The 19496-nt window shown below is 39.7% G+C and overlaps 1 protein-coding gene across 13 annotated transcripts in view; it reads right to left on the bottom strand.

Moving 5' to 3' along the window:
• The window catches only part of CADPS (calcium dependent secretion activator), a 483060-nt gene that overhangs the window by 230127 nt on the left and 233437 nt on the right, over positions 1 to 19496 (bottom strand). For all 13 annotated transcript variants that reach the window (XM_073009971.1, XM_073009972.1, XM_073009975.1 and 10 more), the window contains exon 6: positions 17212 to 17333. In XM_073009971.1, the coding sequence (XP_072866072.1) occupies positions 17212 to 17333 (122 nt within the window). The remainder of the gene's footprint in view (positions 1 to 17211; positions 17334 to 19496) is intronic.

Here is a 19496-nt window from a genome sequence, read left to right as displayed (position 1 = left end):
ATAGTGACTTTTCAGGTGGGGTGACAAATTAGTAACCTGATCTTTTGCAACTGTCTGGTTGCTCAACCTCCAAACCTAGATGCTGTCCTTGATTCCTGCCTTGCCCCTACTGCTTCTACTCCTTTACACACCCACCCACACACACAAACACACACACTCGCTCGCTCTCTCTCTTTCTCTCTTAATTCAATTCAACCATAAGACTTTTTTTTTTTTTTTTTGAGACGGAGTCTCGCTCTGTTGCCAGGCTGTAGTACAGTAGTGCAATCTCGGCTCACTGCAACCTATGCCTCCCAGGTTCAAGTGATTCCCCTGCCTCAGCCTCCCGAATAGCTGGGGCCACAGGCACGTGCCACCACGCGTGGTCAATTTTTATATTTTTAGTAGAGATGGGGTTTCACCATGTTGGTCAGGATGGTCTTGATCTGTTGACCTCGTGATTCACCCGCTTCAGCCTCCCAAAGTGCTGGGATTACAGGCATGAGCCGCCACGCCTGGCCAACCATGAGCCTTTAGTATCGTTCTGTAAAACATCTATTTGTCTTCACTGTCAATCCAGCCTAAGCCACCATTGTCTCTTGCTTGGAGGACTGCAACAGGCCCCCTACTTCTCTCCTTATGTCTACTCTCTTAAGAAAAGAACATATGTAACATGGATAAAATTTTCTCTCCTGATGATTTTTTTAAATAAAAGCTTTAGTGAGAGATCATTTACATATCATAAAATTCATGCTTTAAGTGTATAATTCAATGACTGTTTTTGTAAAAATATAGCATTGTGCAACTATTGCTGTACTCCAATTTTAGAATATAACCATCACCCCAAAAAGATCCTTTGTGTCTGTTTGTAGTCAACCACACTCCCACCCACAATCTTAGGCAACCACTAATCTACTTTCTGCCTCCATAGATTTGCATTTTGCTTATAAATGGAATCAGATAATATGTGGTCTTTTGCCTCTGGCTTCTTTTACTCCGCATAATTTTTTGGAGGCTTATCAATGTTGGAGCATGTGTGAGGACTTCAATCCTTTTTATTGCTAAATAGTACACCCATAGATGTAATTTCCGAAGCACGATAGTTAAACATCTGGGAGGCCATCACTCAACTTTGAACTAGAATATTACAAAGCCATTAAGTACCCTGCGTTTCCCTGCAATCCTTTTCCCACAAAGGAACCAGTGCCATGGCCGTTCTCTGTATAAGACTCTCTGAGGGCTTCCTGTTACAGTTAAAATGAAAATCAAAGTCCCTTCGTGTCCTACAAGGCCTCCACGATGTGGTCCTTCCGTATGTCTCTTATTACTTTACCTCTTGCTCACAGACTCTGGTCCACTTTTATTTATTTATTTATTTTCCTGTCCCTTGAACATTACAAGCTTTTTCCCACCTTGGGGACTTTAAACTTGCTCTTTTTCTTCCTTGACTGTTCTTCCACTTGATCTTCAGGTGAGTGGATCTTTGACATTGAAGTGTCAACTCAAATAGCTCCTCTATAAGGAGGTACTTTGAAACCAATCTCAAGGGAGATTTTCCCATCATACCAGTGATTTCCCATCATACCACTCTGTTTAATTTTTTTTCATAGCATTCATTGTTGTCTTAAATTATTTCACTTGTTTACATACTTTTTTTGTCTCCACCCAGTAGAATATAGGGTTGCTGAGGGTGGAGACTGTGTCTGTCTTGTTCATTGGTGTACCCCTTGTGTCTAAAGCAGTGTCTAATACATATTTTGATGTAAGCATGTACTGAATATGGAAACAGGTAACAGGCTAAATCAGAATGCAGAGTGAATCTGGAGAGTTAAAACACATAAACAGTAAATCCACATCAAACCATAGTCTTCAATTTGGTTGAATTGATAATATATTTGAATCTGAATCTGTACCTTTCCCCCACCTTTTTTTTTTTTTTTTTTTTTTGGGAATGGAGTCTCACAGTATCACCTAAGCTGGAGTGCAGTGGTGTAATCTCTGCTCACTGCAACTCCCACTTCTCAGCTTCAAGCCATTCTTGCATTCTTGTGCCTCAGTCTCCTGAGTAGCTGGGATTACAGGTTTGCACAACCACATCGGCCTTTTTTTTTTTTTTTTGTATTTTTTGTAGAGACAGGGTTTCACCATGTTGGGCAGGTTGGTCTTTGAACTCCTGGCTTCAAGTGACCTGCCCACATTGGCCTCCCAAAGTGCTAGGATTACAGTCATGAGCCACCGTGCATTTTCTTTTTAAAGTAAGTATTCCCATAAAGAAAATATAATCACTTGTCCCTTGATTGGTTTGACCTCATGCAGATAAAGTATGTACTTGTGATTTGTACTTTAGGCATAAAAAAATCGTGCAAATAACATATTATAATGCTGATTTGGAGTTTTGTATGATTTACTCCCACTTTTTAACAAGGTGTTTGATGTAAATTTTAAGAGACTTGTGGTTTCAGTCACTCTGACAATCTAGGCTTAGAATTAAGCCCTATTAACTGATTAGCTGCCTCTCTATTTTGAGTGTCCTCAAGGTTATGCAGGTTTCTCATCTTATTTCCCAAGTGCCTGAATTTTTCATTTCAAATATGGGTCAGACCTTTTTTTTTTTTTTTTTTTTTTTTAGTTTACTTTAAAAAGGAGTCAATAAAAGCTGAAATGAAGAGACTTCTTTCCTCAAATTATAAATGCATATTTTAAAAACTATATCTGTGTAATACACACACACACAAATATACACACACACTTATTTTTTCTATATGTAACACTTTTTCCTAGAGCCTGAAAAAATTTAGGTGGTAGGTAATGAAGTTGGTAGCTAATCTGAGTTTACTGTAATTAAAACTAATTGTATTAACCTTGGTTTTAATACTTTCTTGGCAGACCCATTGTCACTTAAACTTAACATGTGCAGTATGGATTTGGTGCCCTGATCACTGATGGATATTTAAAAATTAGGAAGAAACTAACAAAAACACTCTATTTACAAAAGAACTTATACTGTTACTAGTTCTTGTGAAAGACCTGGAAAAGTCCCACAATGACTGTGTTTGTTTCATATGCATTCTTTCTCTGAATATTTTAATCCATGGCTTTGTTTTCTCCTGATGCTTCCACCCAACATCCTGCACAAATATAACTAAGACATTCATTGCCCTCACTTCCATGTACAAACACCACAGTGGAATCTGCTTGCTTAGTTACATGAAGTATCACTCTGCTGTTTATATAATAGCTCTAATTGTGCAGCTTTTTATGTATCCAGACAAATGGAGCAAATTGAGATTGCTCAGTGAGACTGGGCAGTGACCTTCATTTGAGCAGAATGATTTGCTTGCTGTTTGTATACAAACAGCTGAACCACATCTTAATTCCAGGCTCAAATTTAAAAGCTGCAATGAATTGTCTGAGGCTGCAAGACAGAGACAGTTTCCTAATGGTGGAAGCTGAAGGGATAGAGGTCTCCCCAAAACAAATACAGCAAGTGACCTTCAGCCATTCACTTTCTCCCAGTATACAGGATGATAGAGGTTGAGCAGATGTGATGTATTCACTAAAATAAGGTAACCAACTGTCCCAGTTTGGAATGAAAAGTCCTGGGTAAACTATAATGATTTGGTCACCCTATTCACCAACATACAGGAAGTAACTAGCTGTGAACTAATAATATCATTTCCTAGGAATTGATGCAAAAGGAATAATCATATGAGTATACAGGTTTTCATACAAGGTTATCTATCATATGCATATATCTGTGGATGGATGTGGACACACCCACATATACAGAAAAACAAACTGGAAAACAATGCCAAAACATATACTGTGATTATTGCTGGATATAGGGGATCATGAGTAATATTTAATTTTTCCTTACACTTTTCCTCAATATTCTGCAACAAGGATTATAACTTTTTGGTCAGAAACACATAAAATATTATTTAAAAAATGTAGCCAATAATACCGATCACACTACTTTATATAAAATAGTTATCAAACAAATATTATTCGAAGTGTATGCACAAAATATGCATTTTTCCTCCAGACTTTTTAGCAGTTGTGTCTGTTGCGAGAGTCCTGGGTCCAAGATTCCACTGTAGAGTTGGAGTCAAGCCTGACTTATTTACATGTAATTAAACATCATCCTCATGAAAGACTTCAAGTACCCAACACTAACATTATCTACAGAGAACAGCTCACTCGCTCAGTGGGACTGGGCTCACTGTAGGTTATTTCTCAAAATAGTTTCCCGTTAATAATACCTCCCTACCCAGCAGCGAGCATGACCACAAGCACAGTGCAATCTGACTTATAAACCAAGCAGGAAAGGAAATCTAGAAGGGGAAGGGAATGTGTTTTCTTTTTTTGGTTTGGTGTCAATGTCACCCTGATGTCAGCATGTAACATTCTGTAAAAGACACGTCTCTGCTAAAGTGGAAAAAGAACAAATTTGGTACAGCTGTAGAGTAATCATTGTAGGGAATAAATCGGCCAGCTTGAGAATTCACTGCCCCAGTTCACAGCTGTACATCCACTACTCACATGGTTGTGAGAGATGCCAGGTGACTTCAACTCACTCAAGGCCATTCACCGAGACACTAGCACTACAACTTACAAAGTGGCAAGCAGTGTGTGCAGAGCAGCATTTGGTGGTAATAAACAATTGCAATTCCGGAGAGAAGAGCCAAGTGTTGTCCACTGCTAGAATGCAACCTCCAGAGGGCATAGTACCACCCTTGGAAAAAGAGCAGACAATGGGAATGAAAAGGAGAGAGTTTGGGCTCTACATCCCAATGTATCTTGACCCTGTCGCTCTCACTTGCTTTCCTCTGCCATCATCGACCACCATCCTCTCTTACATGATGACAGCCACAGCCTCCCAACCGGTGTCCCCACTCCCATTGCTGCTCATGCCTCATGCAGTCATTCTCCATATAGCAGCCACACTGATCTGTTAAATACGTAAATCCAACCAGGTTACTTTGGGACATAAAACCCAAACCTCCTGCCTTGACCTCCAGATTCTGTGGGATCTGGCCCCGCCAGCCTTGCTGACTTGCTGTCTTCTCCTTTCCCTCTCCCTGTGCTCCACACTCAGGTCTTTTTCTTGCCCTTCACAGGCGCCTTCTTGCCATAGGGTCCTGGGACTTGGCGCTTCTCTCTGCTCACCATGCTCTTTACATAACTGGCTCCCTCTTGTTTAGGTTTAAGGGCAAATGCCACCTCTTGGGGATATTCTCTGACCCCTCTAATTAAAACAGCTTCTCCCCAACTTGGTAAATCTCCACCAAATCACCACCCTACATCTTTGCTTCATAGCAGTGGTGGAGGGGCCCTGAACCCACATTTTGGCTGAATGCTAAATAGGTTGAGGATTAAAAATGAATATTTGGCCAAAGCCAAATATGGATGTCACTGAATAAACTTCTGAGGGTACAAGAATAAACTGAAATTAACACTTTAGTTATTATTACAATGTTATTATTAAAAACTTAATTAGCTTAAATTTAAACTTTTGTTACTTCCCCCTGCTGCCTCTATACAACACATTTAGGACAGATGCCAAATGGATATCTACTTTGACTTGAGCTCGGTGGGAAGTGAAATATTTTGGGGCCAGCTCTTTCAGTATGGCCGATTTTTGACAGTGACATTGACAGTGAGTTGTTAAGCTTTTTCTCCTTCCAGAGAGGAAGGAATTAAGGTAAGCCTTATCTTATTTCATTTAATATGATGAATGCTAGTGCCTCAGACAGGTCTAGAGAGATTAGCATTATGATATAACCTCATCTTTACTTTTCTGCTTTGCATCATTATTTAAATTTTTTTGAAGATTTCTTGGCTCAAAAGTGATATAACATTCTTCTTAAAGATATCAAGTTGTATTCTTTTACTATGTATCTTCTTATTCATTTGTTTACACATATAAAATAGTTTTAATGAAAAATTTTTACATGTTAAGATGCTAATATATATTTGTATATATTTTTGGAGCTCCACTAATATAATTCAACATATAAAGCACATATGAAGATTTTTTACCCAAACGTGCATTTGGAACGCTCACCTATTTTAAAAATGAATATTCAGATATTAACACTAAGTCAGAATGATATGCCTTGCTTGTGTTACAGACATTATCACATTGATTGGGTATGATGATTATCTATGTGTTTCCATGATCACTGAGCATGCACAAGCCCAGAAATTTCAGAAATGACTTTGAAGTAACACTTGACTATTTGGTCTCCCAAAGGCAAGTTGAAGACAAAGGTATATAAGAGATTTTAACTGAATAATAAGACCAAAGCCAAACTTGACGGTATCTCCATCCAATGACTTAAATGTGCCTTGTATATTGTTTGTGCCATTAGATTGTGGGTGCCATAACAGCTACATTTCTGCTTTTGTTCACTGTTGTAGCCCCAGTGCCTCAAAGGCACAGTGTTTATAGGACACGGCAGCCACCCAGATAAGTGAGATGAAGGAAGGGCTGACTGAATGAACCCAGGAGTCTGGCCAGTAGCATCTTACGCACTTCTCTCTGTGATTTGATTCTCCCCCTGATTTATAAGTGTTTGTTAGATCTGCGTGGGATGCTCGGTTCTGATTACAAATGACAAAAATTGCACACTGAGTTCTTCTAGAGGCTGCCATTTCTAGAGACCAGACTGTTTTTGAGATTCATTTCATTTGAGGTCTCTTTAAAGCAGGAAGGTAAAAGAGAGAGAAACATTTTCTAGGTTCCAAGACCTGCTACATTTGGCTCAACAGAAAATCACCTAATTCTGCTCTTGCGGTAGAAATAGGTTGAGTGATTTGACACAGCAGGGAGAAAAACAAGGTGACATCACATGGCAGGGCAGAACTGGGACATCACACCCAGAGCCTCCTGCCTCTAATAGTCCTCAATGATTGATCCCGCAACTCTATTGTACTACTGCATGTATAAAGTCATGGGAGACAAGAGCCATTATTAGATTGTATAGCATCTTACTTGCTGAAAGTCAAATTTACAGAGATTTACTTGTGTTGGATCCAGCAATTCCTTGGTGTGTATATTTGTAGGTGTGTGTATGTGTTTTATTCATTACTTAATAAGTGACAGTGATTTGGTGTCAAGAACTCATACAATGGATTCATTTTACTTTTTGGGCTTTCTCTGTTTTTTTTTTTTCCCCTCCCCACATATTTTGCAGCCATCTTCTGTTCTTTTAGGTATGGAGCCTCATTTAGATGGAGAGATCTGCACTATAACTATCTTTATGGTCATCAGTACTGTAAAGAGGTTTTCAAGCCCATCACATTGGGCCCCTTCTCAGCTTTTCCATAACCCTTTACCACTTGCTGCTAAGGTTTAGCTCTGAATCAACCAATATTTATTAATCATCTTTACATGTAAGGCATTATAAGAAAACTAGCCTGATATATAGATTTTTTTCCAACTACAAGTAAGGGATCTACATATAAATGAACACATTCCAAAGGAAACTAAAAAAGGCATCTGAGAGATAAAGTGTCTTTAGCTTCTTTAGTTCACACCAACTGACTTTGATGGTCTGTGCTGTTTTCCTTTTTTACCCTGGGTCCACTGACAGCAATAATGATTAAAATAAGAATAACATCTCTCACATCTGTGCCAAGTGCTTTGCATATGTGAAATTTGAAATGTTATTAAGCAGCCTATGGTGTAGGTATCATCAGTATTATTTTGTAAGCGAAGAAACTGGGGTTAGAAGGATTTAGTAGCTCACCCACCATAACAATGACAGTGGCACAGGTGAGATTCAAACTAGGGGTTCTATCACCCCAAAGTTTTTGCTTTTATGCCTATGCTGAACCTTTATTTTTTGTATAATTACTGAAATGTTTCCACCCAGACTGCAGCTGTTAAAGACTGCCTGAAATAGCTGCCTCTTTCCAGACCATCTAAACTGGAAGCTACAGGCTGGCATGAGAGCTTTTGAATTCTTACCAAGGAACCCAGGTGACTCTGAAGGACTCCAGAGTTTAAATAGCAGAGCCCTAGAAATTTCCAAAGCCCCTGATAATTGGCATCATGCCAAGATGCTGTGTCCTCCCTGAGGGCCCACATCCATCTGCACCCTTATAGTGAGGCGAGTTCCATATCCACAGCACAGGGGCATTGCTGGAAGATAAATAAGTAACTGACAAACACATAGAAAGTATTACCTTAGCTGCACTCTAGCCTCTTGAACAATGGCCCTGATCCAGAAAGAAGCCAGAACAACAGGCTTGTGGAGACCCAGGCTGTAGAGGGCTGTGCCTCTGGAGGAGGACTCATGGAGGATGCTGCCTTTTGGATTCCTCTTGCCTTTGAGAACTAGTTCTTTCATCATCAAATCAAACGCAGTCCACCCTCAGAATATGTCCTCTGGCTCTGGAAAGCATTTTGGCAATGGTACTCACTTCTACTTTGGCAGCCTTGGCCGTTTGATTTCCAGGTGTTTGGAGTCTGGGTGTGTGGAGCTGTAGGATTTGGGGGCAGGCTTCCTAACTTCTCTGAGCTTCTCTTTTTTCCATCTATTTCTTAACAGTATCATGTGGAATTCAGTGACATTATAGTGAGTTTTTAGCTATTAATACTATTTCCTGAGAGGGTACAATATGCTGGTCATTGAACTCTGCCCTTAACATAGATCAGATTGATTTTCAACAACAACCCCATGGGGCAGTTGTGTTCTTGTCTTTCTTTCAAATTCAGGGAAATAGAGACTTAATGGGGAGAAGCTACTCGGTCAAGGTTACCCAGCTGGTGAGTGGTGAATCTGTGATTTAAACCCAGGTCTGTCTGACTCTTAGCCTATGGTTCCAGCTAGTTCAGTGCCTGGTACTTAGATTTCAATAAATGATAGGGGCAGTTGTTATTGATAATGATTCCCTTGAGGATGATGATCATTATCATTAGTGCCTTTCTGGGACTGTGTAAATGTCTCAAGGGCAGAGATCCTCTTTTTAGACTTGCATGTGTTACACCTCACAGTGCTGATGTATGTGGGTCGAATGACGCCTGCTGAGTGTGTACACTGATGTGGAACACCTGTGCCGGTGTGTGCGTCAGCACATTCATCTCCATTTAAATATGGCTGGGTTTTAATCCACAAAACAACTGAATTTATGGAAAGGAAATGCACACTTTTAGATAGTTTTGTTGAATATCCAATGCTAATTAAGTGACTCTGTTTTAGAGATCTAATTTCTTTTAGAAAGGTGGGGTGGCAGAATGGATAAAAAGTACAGGCTTTGGGTTTGTCTTTTGGCTTAGCTATTAGATCTGCAAATTGACTAAATCACTTCACCTTTCTGGATTTCAATATTTCCATTAGTAAAATGGGAATAACAATAGTACCTATCTCATAGGTTATGGCAGGGCCTTAAATAAAATGATGACTGTGAAATACCTAGCATGGCACCTGGTCCATAGAAGATACTGAATCAATGTTAATGATTACTGTTTTAGACTCAGGCCACCTTGTTTCCCGCTATGTCCCCTTCGTCATCCAAACAAGAATAAAGCCATGATTATAATAGTCAATAGAACTACTATCTGCCCAAGCATTGTTTTAAGCATTATATATATATGGTAATTAATTTTCATAAGAATGTGGAAATGGAGGCACAAAGAGTTAAGCAGCCTGCCCACAGTCACACAGCGGAAATATGAACCCAGTGCTCTGGTTCCCAATTTTGTACTCTTGTCCATGACACTATACTGCTTCTGAACACTGATGAATCTAAATCAAGTGTCTGTTGTTTTCTTATTAGTGAGGATTTAGAATTTCTAGACCTCATTCTGTCATTACAGGCAAATAACTCCATGACATTCTTTCCTATGTTCTCCCTGATCACTAAATAACAAGTACAGTGGCTTTTCACACTTGGGAGAGAAATGTATTAAATTGGATTTCTTCTGAACAGTGATAGAAAAACAGTCCAGTTCTTAGATTACTCCAGATATCAGTGGCAGGTAATCTTCTCAGGCAAGGTATTAGAGAAGCTGAATCAGAAAGGAAATGACCTATAGTCACTTAGTCCCTAAGGGTTTTTTAAAAAGAGTACCGCCTTGTTTCATAGCTACACAAGATTAGACTACTCGTGAAATCAGAACTTTCATAGATTTTTCATGTTTAGATGGAGTGTCAATGTCTGACTGACAAACTCCAGCCACTACTTGATCATCTAATTCTGAAACTCCAACTAATTCCAGAAATTTCATCAACTCAGAGTTAGCTGCAATTTCTGAAAACTCTGTCTTAAGTTCTGTCATTATGGTTCTTCTGTGGGTCAGTTAGTTGGATGAAATAATTACAGAATTGTTGAGGTAGAAGGGACCTTCGATTCCACTTTTCAGGACTTGGAGAAGTTGGAAAGCTTGGTGGCTTACATAAGACAGGTTGGCAAATTTATGATGGAGCCGGGAGTGGACCTAGGAGCTTTCTCTCCAAAACTTGTTCCCTAGCACCTTGATTCCTTCCCACTGTCTATCCTACTGTCTGTTGTCCTACCAGTCTGCCCAACTTCACCCTTCAGCTCACAAACACACACAAACTGGTCTTAAATAAACATTGGGAATTCTGGACCAAGCATTCTGGTCTGAGAGGCAGGACAGTGTCTGAGCATCCCAAACTATGATTATAATTTTACTTCCTCCCATCCTACGTATCTTCTGGGAGCCTAGCAAAATTGAATTTCTGGGTCAGTGTTGACTTTTACCATTTATGATTTAATTAACTTGGAAAGAAATTAAACCTTTTTCCAGAAGGAAAAAACAGAAGAAATGGCATCTAAGCTCCACGTTCTCACTACATAATGTCTCTACATAAATATCTCCTGGACTGTGAACTTGAGCATGGAGTGTCAAGACAGGAAAGGAGCTGATTCTCAGGAAGCCTCATTTCCTTTCCCATTCAGTGGCCTTTGAAGTTCTCAAAAGCTACCGTGGCTCCTGGAATATAGACCATGCCCAGGCACTCAGATATTTCCAATCAACTCCCCTCCATGGGTGTACAACTTCAAAGGTCACATCTGTGTTATCCCTCAGTCTAACATTAAGGCCTGGCAAATAGTATGTGCTCAATAAATACTAGTTGACCAATATATGGTTCCAGGTTTACTCCAGTCCTTAAAGATATTTCAGGTTTCAAGATGGAAATACAATCATATTTTCCCTGGCTTAAACTCCAGCAATAGCTTCTCCAGGGTCTTGGAATAAAGTTTATTCTGTGTGTGACCCTGTGTGTGGCCCCTAGGACCCCTAAGTTGTCTGGTCCTGCCCTGCTCTCTGCACTGTCCCTGTAAATACTCTCCTTCAATGACCGATGTCTAGGTACACTGTCCCCCTCTCTGGTTCAGGACACTTCAAGCCTCTCCCTACCTCAAAGCCTCACACTTGCTGTTTCCTCTTCCCTATGCCCCCGCTACTCTCTATCACAGCTGCCTGCTCATTTCTTTCAGAACACAAATTAGAATCTGTTGTTACCCTTATATATTCATTTGTTCATTTGTTTATTGCCTGTGTCCCTTACTGGAATGTTTGATCCACAGGCCAAGGCTTGAGATATGTTATTCATAGCTGTAGCCCCAGCACCGGTTGGACACAAGGAAAGCATCCTGTGCATGCACTTGCTGAAGGAATGCAAGTATCTACCCTTTCATATCATCATGTCACATCTAAATATCAAAGAAGCCATTTAGGACAGATATTCTGCCTCCTATTTAAACTATTCCAAGGCCCAGTACACAGAAAACATTTTGGTTAAATTGAAAAAGGAAGCACTATTAAGAACATAATAGGTGAGGCAAGCAACTGGAGGGAACAACTTCCTTTTCTGACTTTGTAACTGACTTAATGTGGGAACAATTTAATAGAACTCCATTTCTATGAATAATTTGGGCATAATAAGCCTGGCCCATTCTGCACTCTACCATGAGGATGAATAATATATTTCACAGAAGAAAAATGTTACAGGAAGTTGTTGTGTTTTGTGTTGTTTTTGTTTTTTGTTTGTCTCATCAGATGAGATGTCGTTGAAGAACACTAGGGCCGTGACAAGATTTCCCAGTTAGGGCATTTTATTTTCTCATTCCCTTGGAAAATACCAAGTTTCCAAGTTTGGTTGTGTTTTCTAATCCCTGGCAATAATGAAATTCATATGTCACGAAGCCCATGTCCTGTCAGGAAGTAATGAACTTGCTAAATAATCAAATGCCAAGTGGCATCTTTGGTTTCAATTCAGTAGAATATAATTTCAGATACATTAGCACAATCCTGGGTTGCTAATTAAACTTCCTTTCTTTTCAGCAAAATTATTTAAGTGTTCCAGTATTTAATCCTTGGGGCATGGTTATTATAGAGGGTAACTTACATTGTACAAAACTACCAATACATATAATTTTGGAATATATTTTCTACTCAGGGAATATGTCAGGTTTCTTTACATCAATTATTTTTCAAATTAACACAATTTGCCTACCATCTTCCCAATCTCTACCATTTCTGTATACCAATGCAAGATACTTTCATGATTACTTTTCATCGTACCCAGGTACCACCTGTGCTATTATGTACTTAATATATTTTATTTAAATTGATTCACTTTTTAAGTGTTACCGTATTTCTTTAAAAAGAAATCTTATGTCATCGCTACAAAAGACAAAACAGCACCACCAGCCATGAATGGAAGGTAATCGTAATGGGATCTAAACAAGGCTATGAAATCTTAACTGGATGCTGTTGTCTGCAGAAGGCTCTGAGCCTGAGACCCGTGGAGGTGTTAATGACCTACTAGCATCATATTAAAATGTTCTCCTTGATCTTATCAGAAAAATTGAAAAATAAATGGAAAAGGAGTGCCTTTCTTTTCACATAATTTCATCTCACAATGCCATGTTCTGGTATTACTTAACATAATCTCTGTTCTTAGTAAAGGTAAGAGTGCCACCCTTTGAAATATATCACCTTAGAGCAAGAACAGCCCTCTGCTCTAGTTCAAAGAAAGTGGGAAAATACATTCCAAATGCTTTGGAATCCCCAAAGCATTCCCCTTCTCCATCTCCATGCCTTCCTGAGGCTGCTGACCTAATGGCAGGATTTGAAGCACTTCTGCCTAAGTATCCCCATCGGTTTCCCATCAGAAGCAAAAACAACCTGTTGCAAATGGAGACCGTATTGTAAAATAAACACATCTCATGAAAACTTGGCCATACATTCTCCTGGCTTGCTATGTTAAAAACGCAGGAGAGGAGGACAACAGAATTGAGAGGACATAGTCTGCTTGAAAATAACTCACAGGTATCAAACAGATTGATCAAGTGAAGGATGAATATAGGCCACAATTTAGCTGAGAGTGTAAGAGGCTGCCCCGCCTTCACCACACACACCATTTTTTCCAACCACAAAGTATTAATATATTTAACTAATGAACACAGTGTTGTTATATTATACAACTGATTCAATATGACCATGCTGAGCAGGGTCCTGGCTATAAGTGATGAGATGGCACTCTTAAAGGAGGTGAAGGATGGGAAATGTCAATTCCATACATGAGGATTCCAAATAACATACTCTTAGACAAACTGGGTTATGTTATGTATGCATGAATTTTTGGCTATACTTGAGAAAAAAAAGACAACAGCCAAATTCCTTGTAGACATGTGCTATGGTACAATGTTAGGGTTCCAGTTATGGGGTGTAGTACTTGGTAGCAGTAACCATGGAATTTGAGTAATAAGCACGCTCAAATGGAGTTTTGGTTTTAGAATATATAAATAAAGCATGGGCACCAGCTGGCTGTAAAAATAGTCAAAGACAAGATTCAGAAGATGAATAGGGCAGGAAAAGGGCTAAGCTTGTCAGAGGATGAAGTGGAGTTATTAGGACAAATTAAAGATAATCCCTGAAAGGGAAATTTCTGGAATAATCAAAATCAAGTAGCAGAGATGACAGCTGGAGATTAGTAATAGGAGAAAGTGTAAGTGGGAGGGGAGAGAGTGGAGAAAAGGAGAAGAAATAAAACTTCAAAGAAAAGAGATGATGAAGAGGCTTCTGAGTAAGTTAGAACTAGGGAGGCAGGAAGAAAATGGAACTGCACAAACAGGCTGGTTCATCCTAACAGATAAAACTGGAGGCAAGCCAGGTGCAGTGGCCCATGCCTGAATCCCAGTACTTTGGGAGGCTGAGGCGGGAGCAGATCACTTGAGCCCAACAGTTCGAGACGACCAGCCTGGGCAATATGGTAAAACTCTGTCTCCACAAAAATATACAAAAATTAGCTGGGTGTTGTGGTACATGACTGTAGTCCCAGCCACTCAGGAGAGTGAGATGGGAGGATCACCTGAGTCCAGGTTGGCCAAGGCTGCAGTGAGTTGTGATTGCACCACTGTACTCCAGCCTGGGTGACAGAGTAAGACCCTGTCTCAAAAGACAAAATAAAATAAAACTAAAACCCCAAAACAAAACAAAACAACTTGGAGGCAGAGGAAAACTACTGGAAGTGAAGTGTGACAAAGAAAAATGGTTAAAAAGAGTCTTGAGTACAGAATTGTGGATTTAGAAGGAAAATAAATAAAGGATATAGGAGAGTCTACACGTAAAGGATAGACAGGAAGACACATGAGTGTTGTACATTTCAAGCTTCCAGTATATCCCTTTGGGATACTATAGAAATGGAAAATACAGGGCACTTGTACTCCTTCCTCTCCCACGGCAGATATTACAAGTTGACCTTGGCACTATTTTCCTCTGAGTATGGATTTGGCCTCGAACACTTCTCAATACAGCACTTTAGGTAGCTACCACTGATTGATTTGACTTGACTCTGGTCACGAAACCTGAATCCTTAAGGTATTACAAAACAAACAAATCAACAAACTTATTGACTGAAGAGGAATCAAAAATGTATACTTCTTGCTGGAAAAGCAAAATGTTTCAATGTGAGCTGTTTCTGTTTATAGACATCATAATCTGCATGTGTAGTTATGAGTAAGTATGTGTATGAAACATGAATATTTCAAGCAGGTAGGCCCAAGCATTCTGTAATTATTTGTAATATGAAATTCTGTTTTAACCATTTACAAGCACAGGAAAATCAACTCATCATTTACCCTGGTAACTGAAACCATTGCATCTGATCAAATGTTACAAACTGTGTTTTGAATTGTAATAGCTCATATGAAACAACAGTCTGTTAGAATAATCAGAACTTTCTCTTTCCTTCTTAATGTTATAACACCATATTGGGCCCAGCATCTTAAAAAGTAGGCAGAAATACCAAATAGGTTGTTCTTCCCCCATATATCATACATTTTTAAAAAGCACAAATAAATAGTGCAGTATAACATAAGAGCATGGAAAATTATCAGACCGTTTGAGGAATAACTGGGATTTCATCAATGGCAGTAAAAAAGAAAGCACATTCATTGTCAGTTTGAAACTCGGTTGTAAAAAAAGGGAGGAAGGGTGGTGTGTGACAAGGTGCACTGGTTTCCATTTCCTCTTGTACATACTCATTAATTTCTCCCAGCTTCTGAGCATCTAAGGCTTTTGCCTATTCATGCAAAGAGCCACTTGAAGGCATACAATGCCATCAGATTTTCTCTAGTCCAGGAAACATTCAGCGCTTTCTTTGAACTATTTTGTTTGAACATCCTGGTAAGTTATTCATGTTCTGCCAAACAGCTCATAATGCTCTGGGGGAGGAGAGGCAGTGAGCTACTGGTTGGGGTTTCTCTTTTGATGACTCTCTTATGAATTAACACCAACACAAAAAGATGCTCATTAGTCTAGATGGGCTTACTGAGATAGAAAAGGAAGGGAGAGAAAAGTAGTGGGTAGGGAGGGAAAGGAGCAATGATCTCTCAAGAATCTTTGAGGTCTGAGAGTCTATTGACCCTAATGAACGAACCCATTATTGCTCCTGTGGACCACTGAAACAGGACCCTAACTGACCTCCTGCACAACCCTGCCCACCCACTCTCCACCCACTGCAGCGAGAGTCATCTTTTCAAAATACATCTCCAATCCATGTTTTCCTTGCCAAGGCCTAACAACTTCCCCGTGGTATGGCCCTGCCTGCCTCTCTGGCAGCTTATGGCACCCCTTATTCTCCAAACTCCAGCCCCACTGGCCACCTTTTAATTTCTCCTTGCCCAGGGCCTTTGCTAACCACAGGACCTTTGCACAAGCTGTTTACTCTGCCTAGAATGCTCTCCACCCATCCCCACTCCCATTGCTCAACTTTAATAATATTAGCTCAGATACCTCATATGTCCTAAGGAAGGCCTATTCTGCATCTGTCCTCACAAACTGGTTCAGGTCCCTCCTGCTATCTCCTCTCAAAGCGTCCTTTGTCAGCATTTATAACTATCTGTAATTATATATTTGTGCCATTACTTTTCTGATGGTCCCACGAAACTGTGAGCTGTGGAGGGCTACACCAGTGACTACTTTCCTTTCCACCATGCACTAATACCTTGTACACACACATAGTAAGCATTTGACACAATTATATTGATCCAATGAATTAATGTATTATGTAACATACTACCTTGCTAATACATTCAGAACTATTACATATAGGAAAAAATTTAGACAAAAACCTAAATATTGTATGTTCTCACTAATAAGTGGGATCAAAGCTATAAGAATGCAAAGGCATAAGAATGATACAATGGACTTTGGGGACTCAGGGAGAAAGAGTGGGAAGGGGGTAAGGGATAACAGACTACAAATTGGGTTCAGTGTATACTGCTCAGGTGATGACACCAAAATCTCCCAAATCACCACTAAAGAACTTACCAATATAACCAAATACCACCTATTCCCCAAAAATCTATGGAAATTAAAAAAAAAACTTTAAGTCTTATACTGAAAACCAAATATTTAGAAAATTTAATAAAGTAAACTTATATCAAACGTTCCTGCACATTATATTGATGAATGGAAACTGTGACTAATCTCTCGAGGGTGAATACTTAAAACCACCAGAAAGGAGACTGCTTCTTTAATTTTCTTCAGTTCTCTGCTTTGAAGGAACTAGAATCTTTGCTATGGTTGCCAAATAAAAAGGTAGGCAAATCATCTTTTGAAAAATAATCAAGGTTTATGTCTTCTAGGATCTCCTGGGGAAACCAGATCTTTACCTCGGAGTTGGCCAAAATGGAACTAATGGCAGCAACCCTCTATAAGATGGACCCTGGAGAAACATAACTTACGTTGGTTTAGAAGCCTCGGCCTGATCAGTCTGTAGTTTCTCTCCTCCTTCCACCTCCATTGTACAATATACGATGCGATTTGGAGCCAAAGATTTCAGGCCTTGGACTTCCATGATTACCACCTGAAAAGATAATTCCACATAATCGAGGTTATTGGCAAGGCCCCTGGCAGCATCACCCAGAGGAAAATACATAAATGGGAAGCTACAGAGAATACCAACAGGTATCTGATGGCTTCTATTAGGTTTGTACCAGTCATGCTGGGACCAGTCTAGCACGAAAATGCAATTCCTCATAGTGTAGCTGATTGCCTGCCAGACAGAAAGACAAGGCTCACTAATTCAAATGCTCACAGGGGTCAGACAGGCATATAAAATGGGCTACTCTTTCTGTGTTAAGCAAATAAGATCAGTTTTTCATTTCTACCAAGAAATAGGCTCTTCTTTTCTTTTTTTTCTTTTTGAAATGGAGTCTCAGTCTTTTTTTTTTTTTTTTTTTTTAGAGTGTGGGGTGGGAAATCAGGGGTCTCACAGCCTTCAGAGCTGAGAGCCTCGAACAGATTTACCCACATATTTATTGACAGTAAGCCAGTGATAAGCATTGTTTCTATAGAGTATAGATGAACTAAAAGCATTTCTTTTTTTTTATTATTATTATACTTTAAGTTCTAGGGTACATGTGCACAACGTGCAGGTTTGCTACATATGTATACTTGTGCCATGTTGGTGTGCTGCACCCATCAACTCGTCAGCACCCATCAACTCGTCATTTACATCAGGTACAACTCCCAATGCCATCCCTCCCCATAATAGGCCCCAGTGTGTGATGTTCCCCTTCCAGAGTCCAAGTGATCTCATTGTTCAATTCCCACCTATGAGTGAGAACATGCGGTGTTTGGTTTTCTGTTCTTGCGATAGTTTGCTGAGAATGATGGTTTCCAGCTGCATCCATGTCCCTACAAAGGACATGAACTCATCCTTTTTTATGGCTGCATAGTATTCCATGGTGTATATGTGCCACATTTTCTTAATCCAGTCTGTCACTGATGGACATAAGCCAGACTATTTTTAAAGAAAATAAGAACCTGGCCAGGCACGTTGGCTCATGCCTGTAATCCCAGCATTTTGGGGAGGCCGAGGTGGGAGGATTGCCTGAGGTCAGGAGTTTGAGACCAGTCTAGCCAACATGGTAAAACTCTGTCTCTACTAAAAATACAAAAAAAAAATTAGCTAGGCATGGTGGCCTGTGCCTGTAATCCCAGCTACTGTAAAAGTGTTCCTATTTCTCCACATCCTCTCCAGCATCTGTTGTTTCCTGACTTTTTAATGATTGCCATTCTAACTGGTGTGAGATGATATCTCATTGTGGTTTTGATTTGCATTTCTCTGATGGCCAGTGATGACGAGCATTTTTTCATGTGTCTGTTGGCTGTATGCATGTCTTCTTTTGAGAAATGTCTATTCATATCCTTTGCCCACTTTTTGATGGGGTTGTTTGTTTTTTTCTTGTAAATGTGTTTGAGTTCTTTGTAGGTTCTGGATATTAGCCCTTTGTCAGATGAGTAGATTGCAAAAATTTTCTCCCATCCTGTAGGTTGCCTGTTCACTCTGATGGTAGTTTCTTTTGCTGTGCAGAAGCTCTTTAGTTTAATTAGATCCCATTTGTCAATTTTGGCTTTTGTTGCCATTGCTTTTGGTGTTTTAGACATGAAGTCCTTGCCCATGCCTGTGTCCTGAATGGTATTACCTAGGTTTTCTTCTAGGATTTTTATGGTATTAGGTCTAACATTTAAGTCTCTAATCCATCTTGAATTAATTTTCGTATAAGGAGTAAGGAAAGGATCCAGTTTCAGCTTTCTACTTATGGCTAGCCAATTTTCCCAGCACCATTTATTAAATAGGGAATCCTTTCCCCATTTCTTGTTTTTCTCAGGTTTGTCAAAGATCAGATGGCTGTAGATGTGTGGTATTATTTCTGAGGACTCTGTTCTGTTCCATTGGTCTATATCTCTGTTTTGGTACCAGTACCATGCTGTTTTGGTTACTGTAGCCTTGTAGTATAGTTTGAAGTCAGGTAGCGTGATGCCTCTAGCTTTGTTCTTTTGACTTAGGATTGTCTTGGCAATGCAGGCTCTTTTTTGGTTCCATATGAACTTTAAAGCAGTTTTTTCCACTTCTGTGAAGAAACTCATTGGTAGCTTGATGGGGATGGCATTGAATCTATAAATTACCTTGGGCAGTATGGCCATTTACACGATATTGATTCTTCCTATCCATGAGCATGGT

Source organism: Chlorocebus sabaeus, chromosome 22 (genome assembly GCF_047675955.1).
Source record: "Chlorocebus sabaeus isolate Y175 chromosome 22, mChlSab1.0.hap1, whole genome shotgun sequence".
In the NCBI taxonomy this organism is placed as follows: domain Eukaryota; kingdom Metazoa; phylum Chordata; class Mammalia; order Primates; family Cercopithecidae; genus Chlorocebus; species Chlorocebus sabaeus.
The sequence above is the reverse complement of the archived record's forward strand: the minus strand, read 5'-3'. Positions and strand labels throughout refer to the sequence as shown.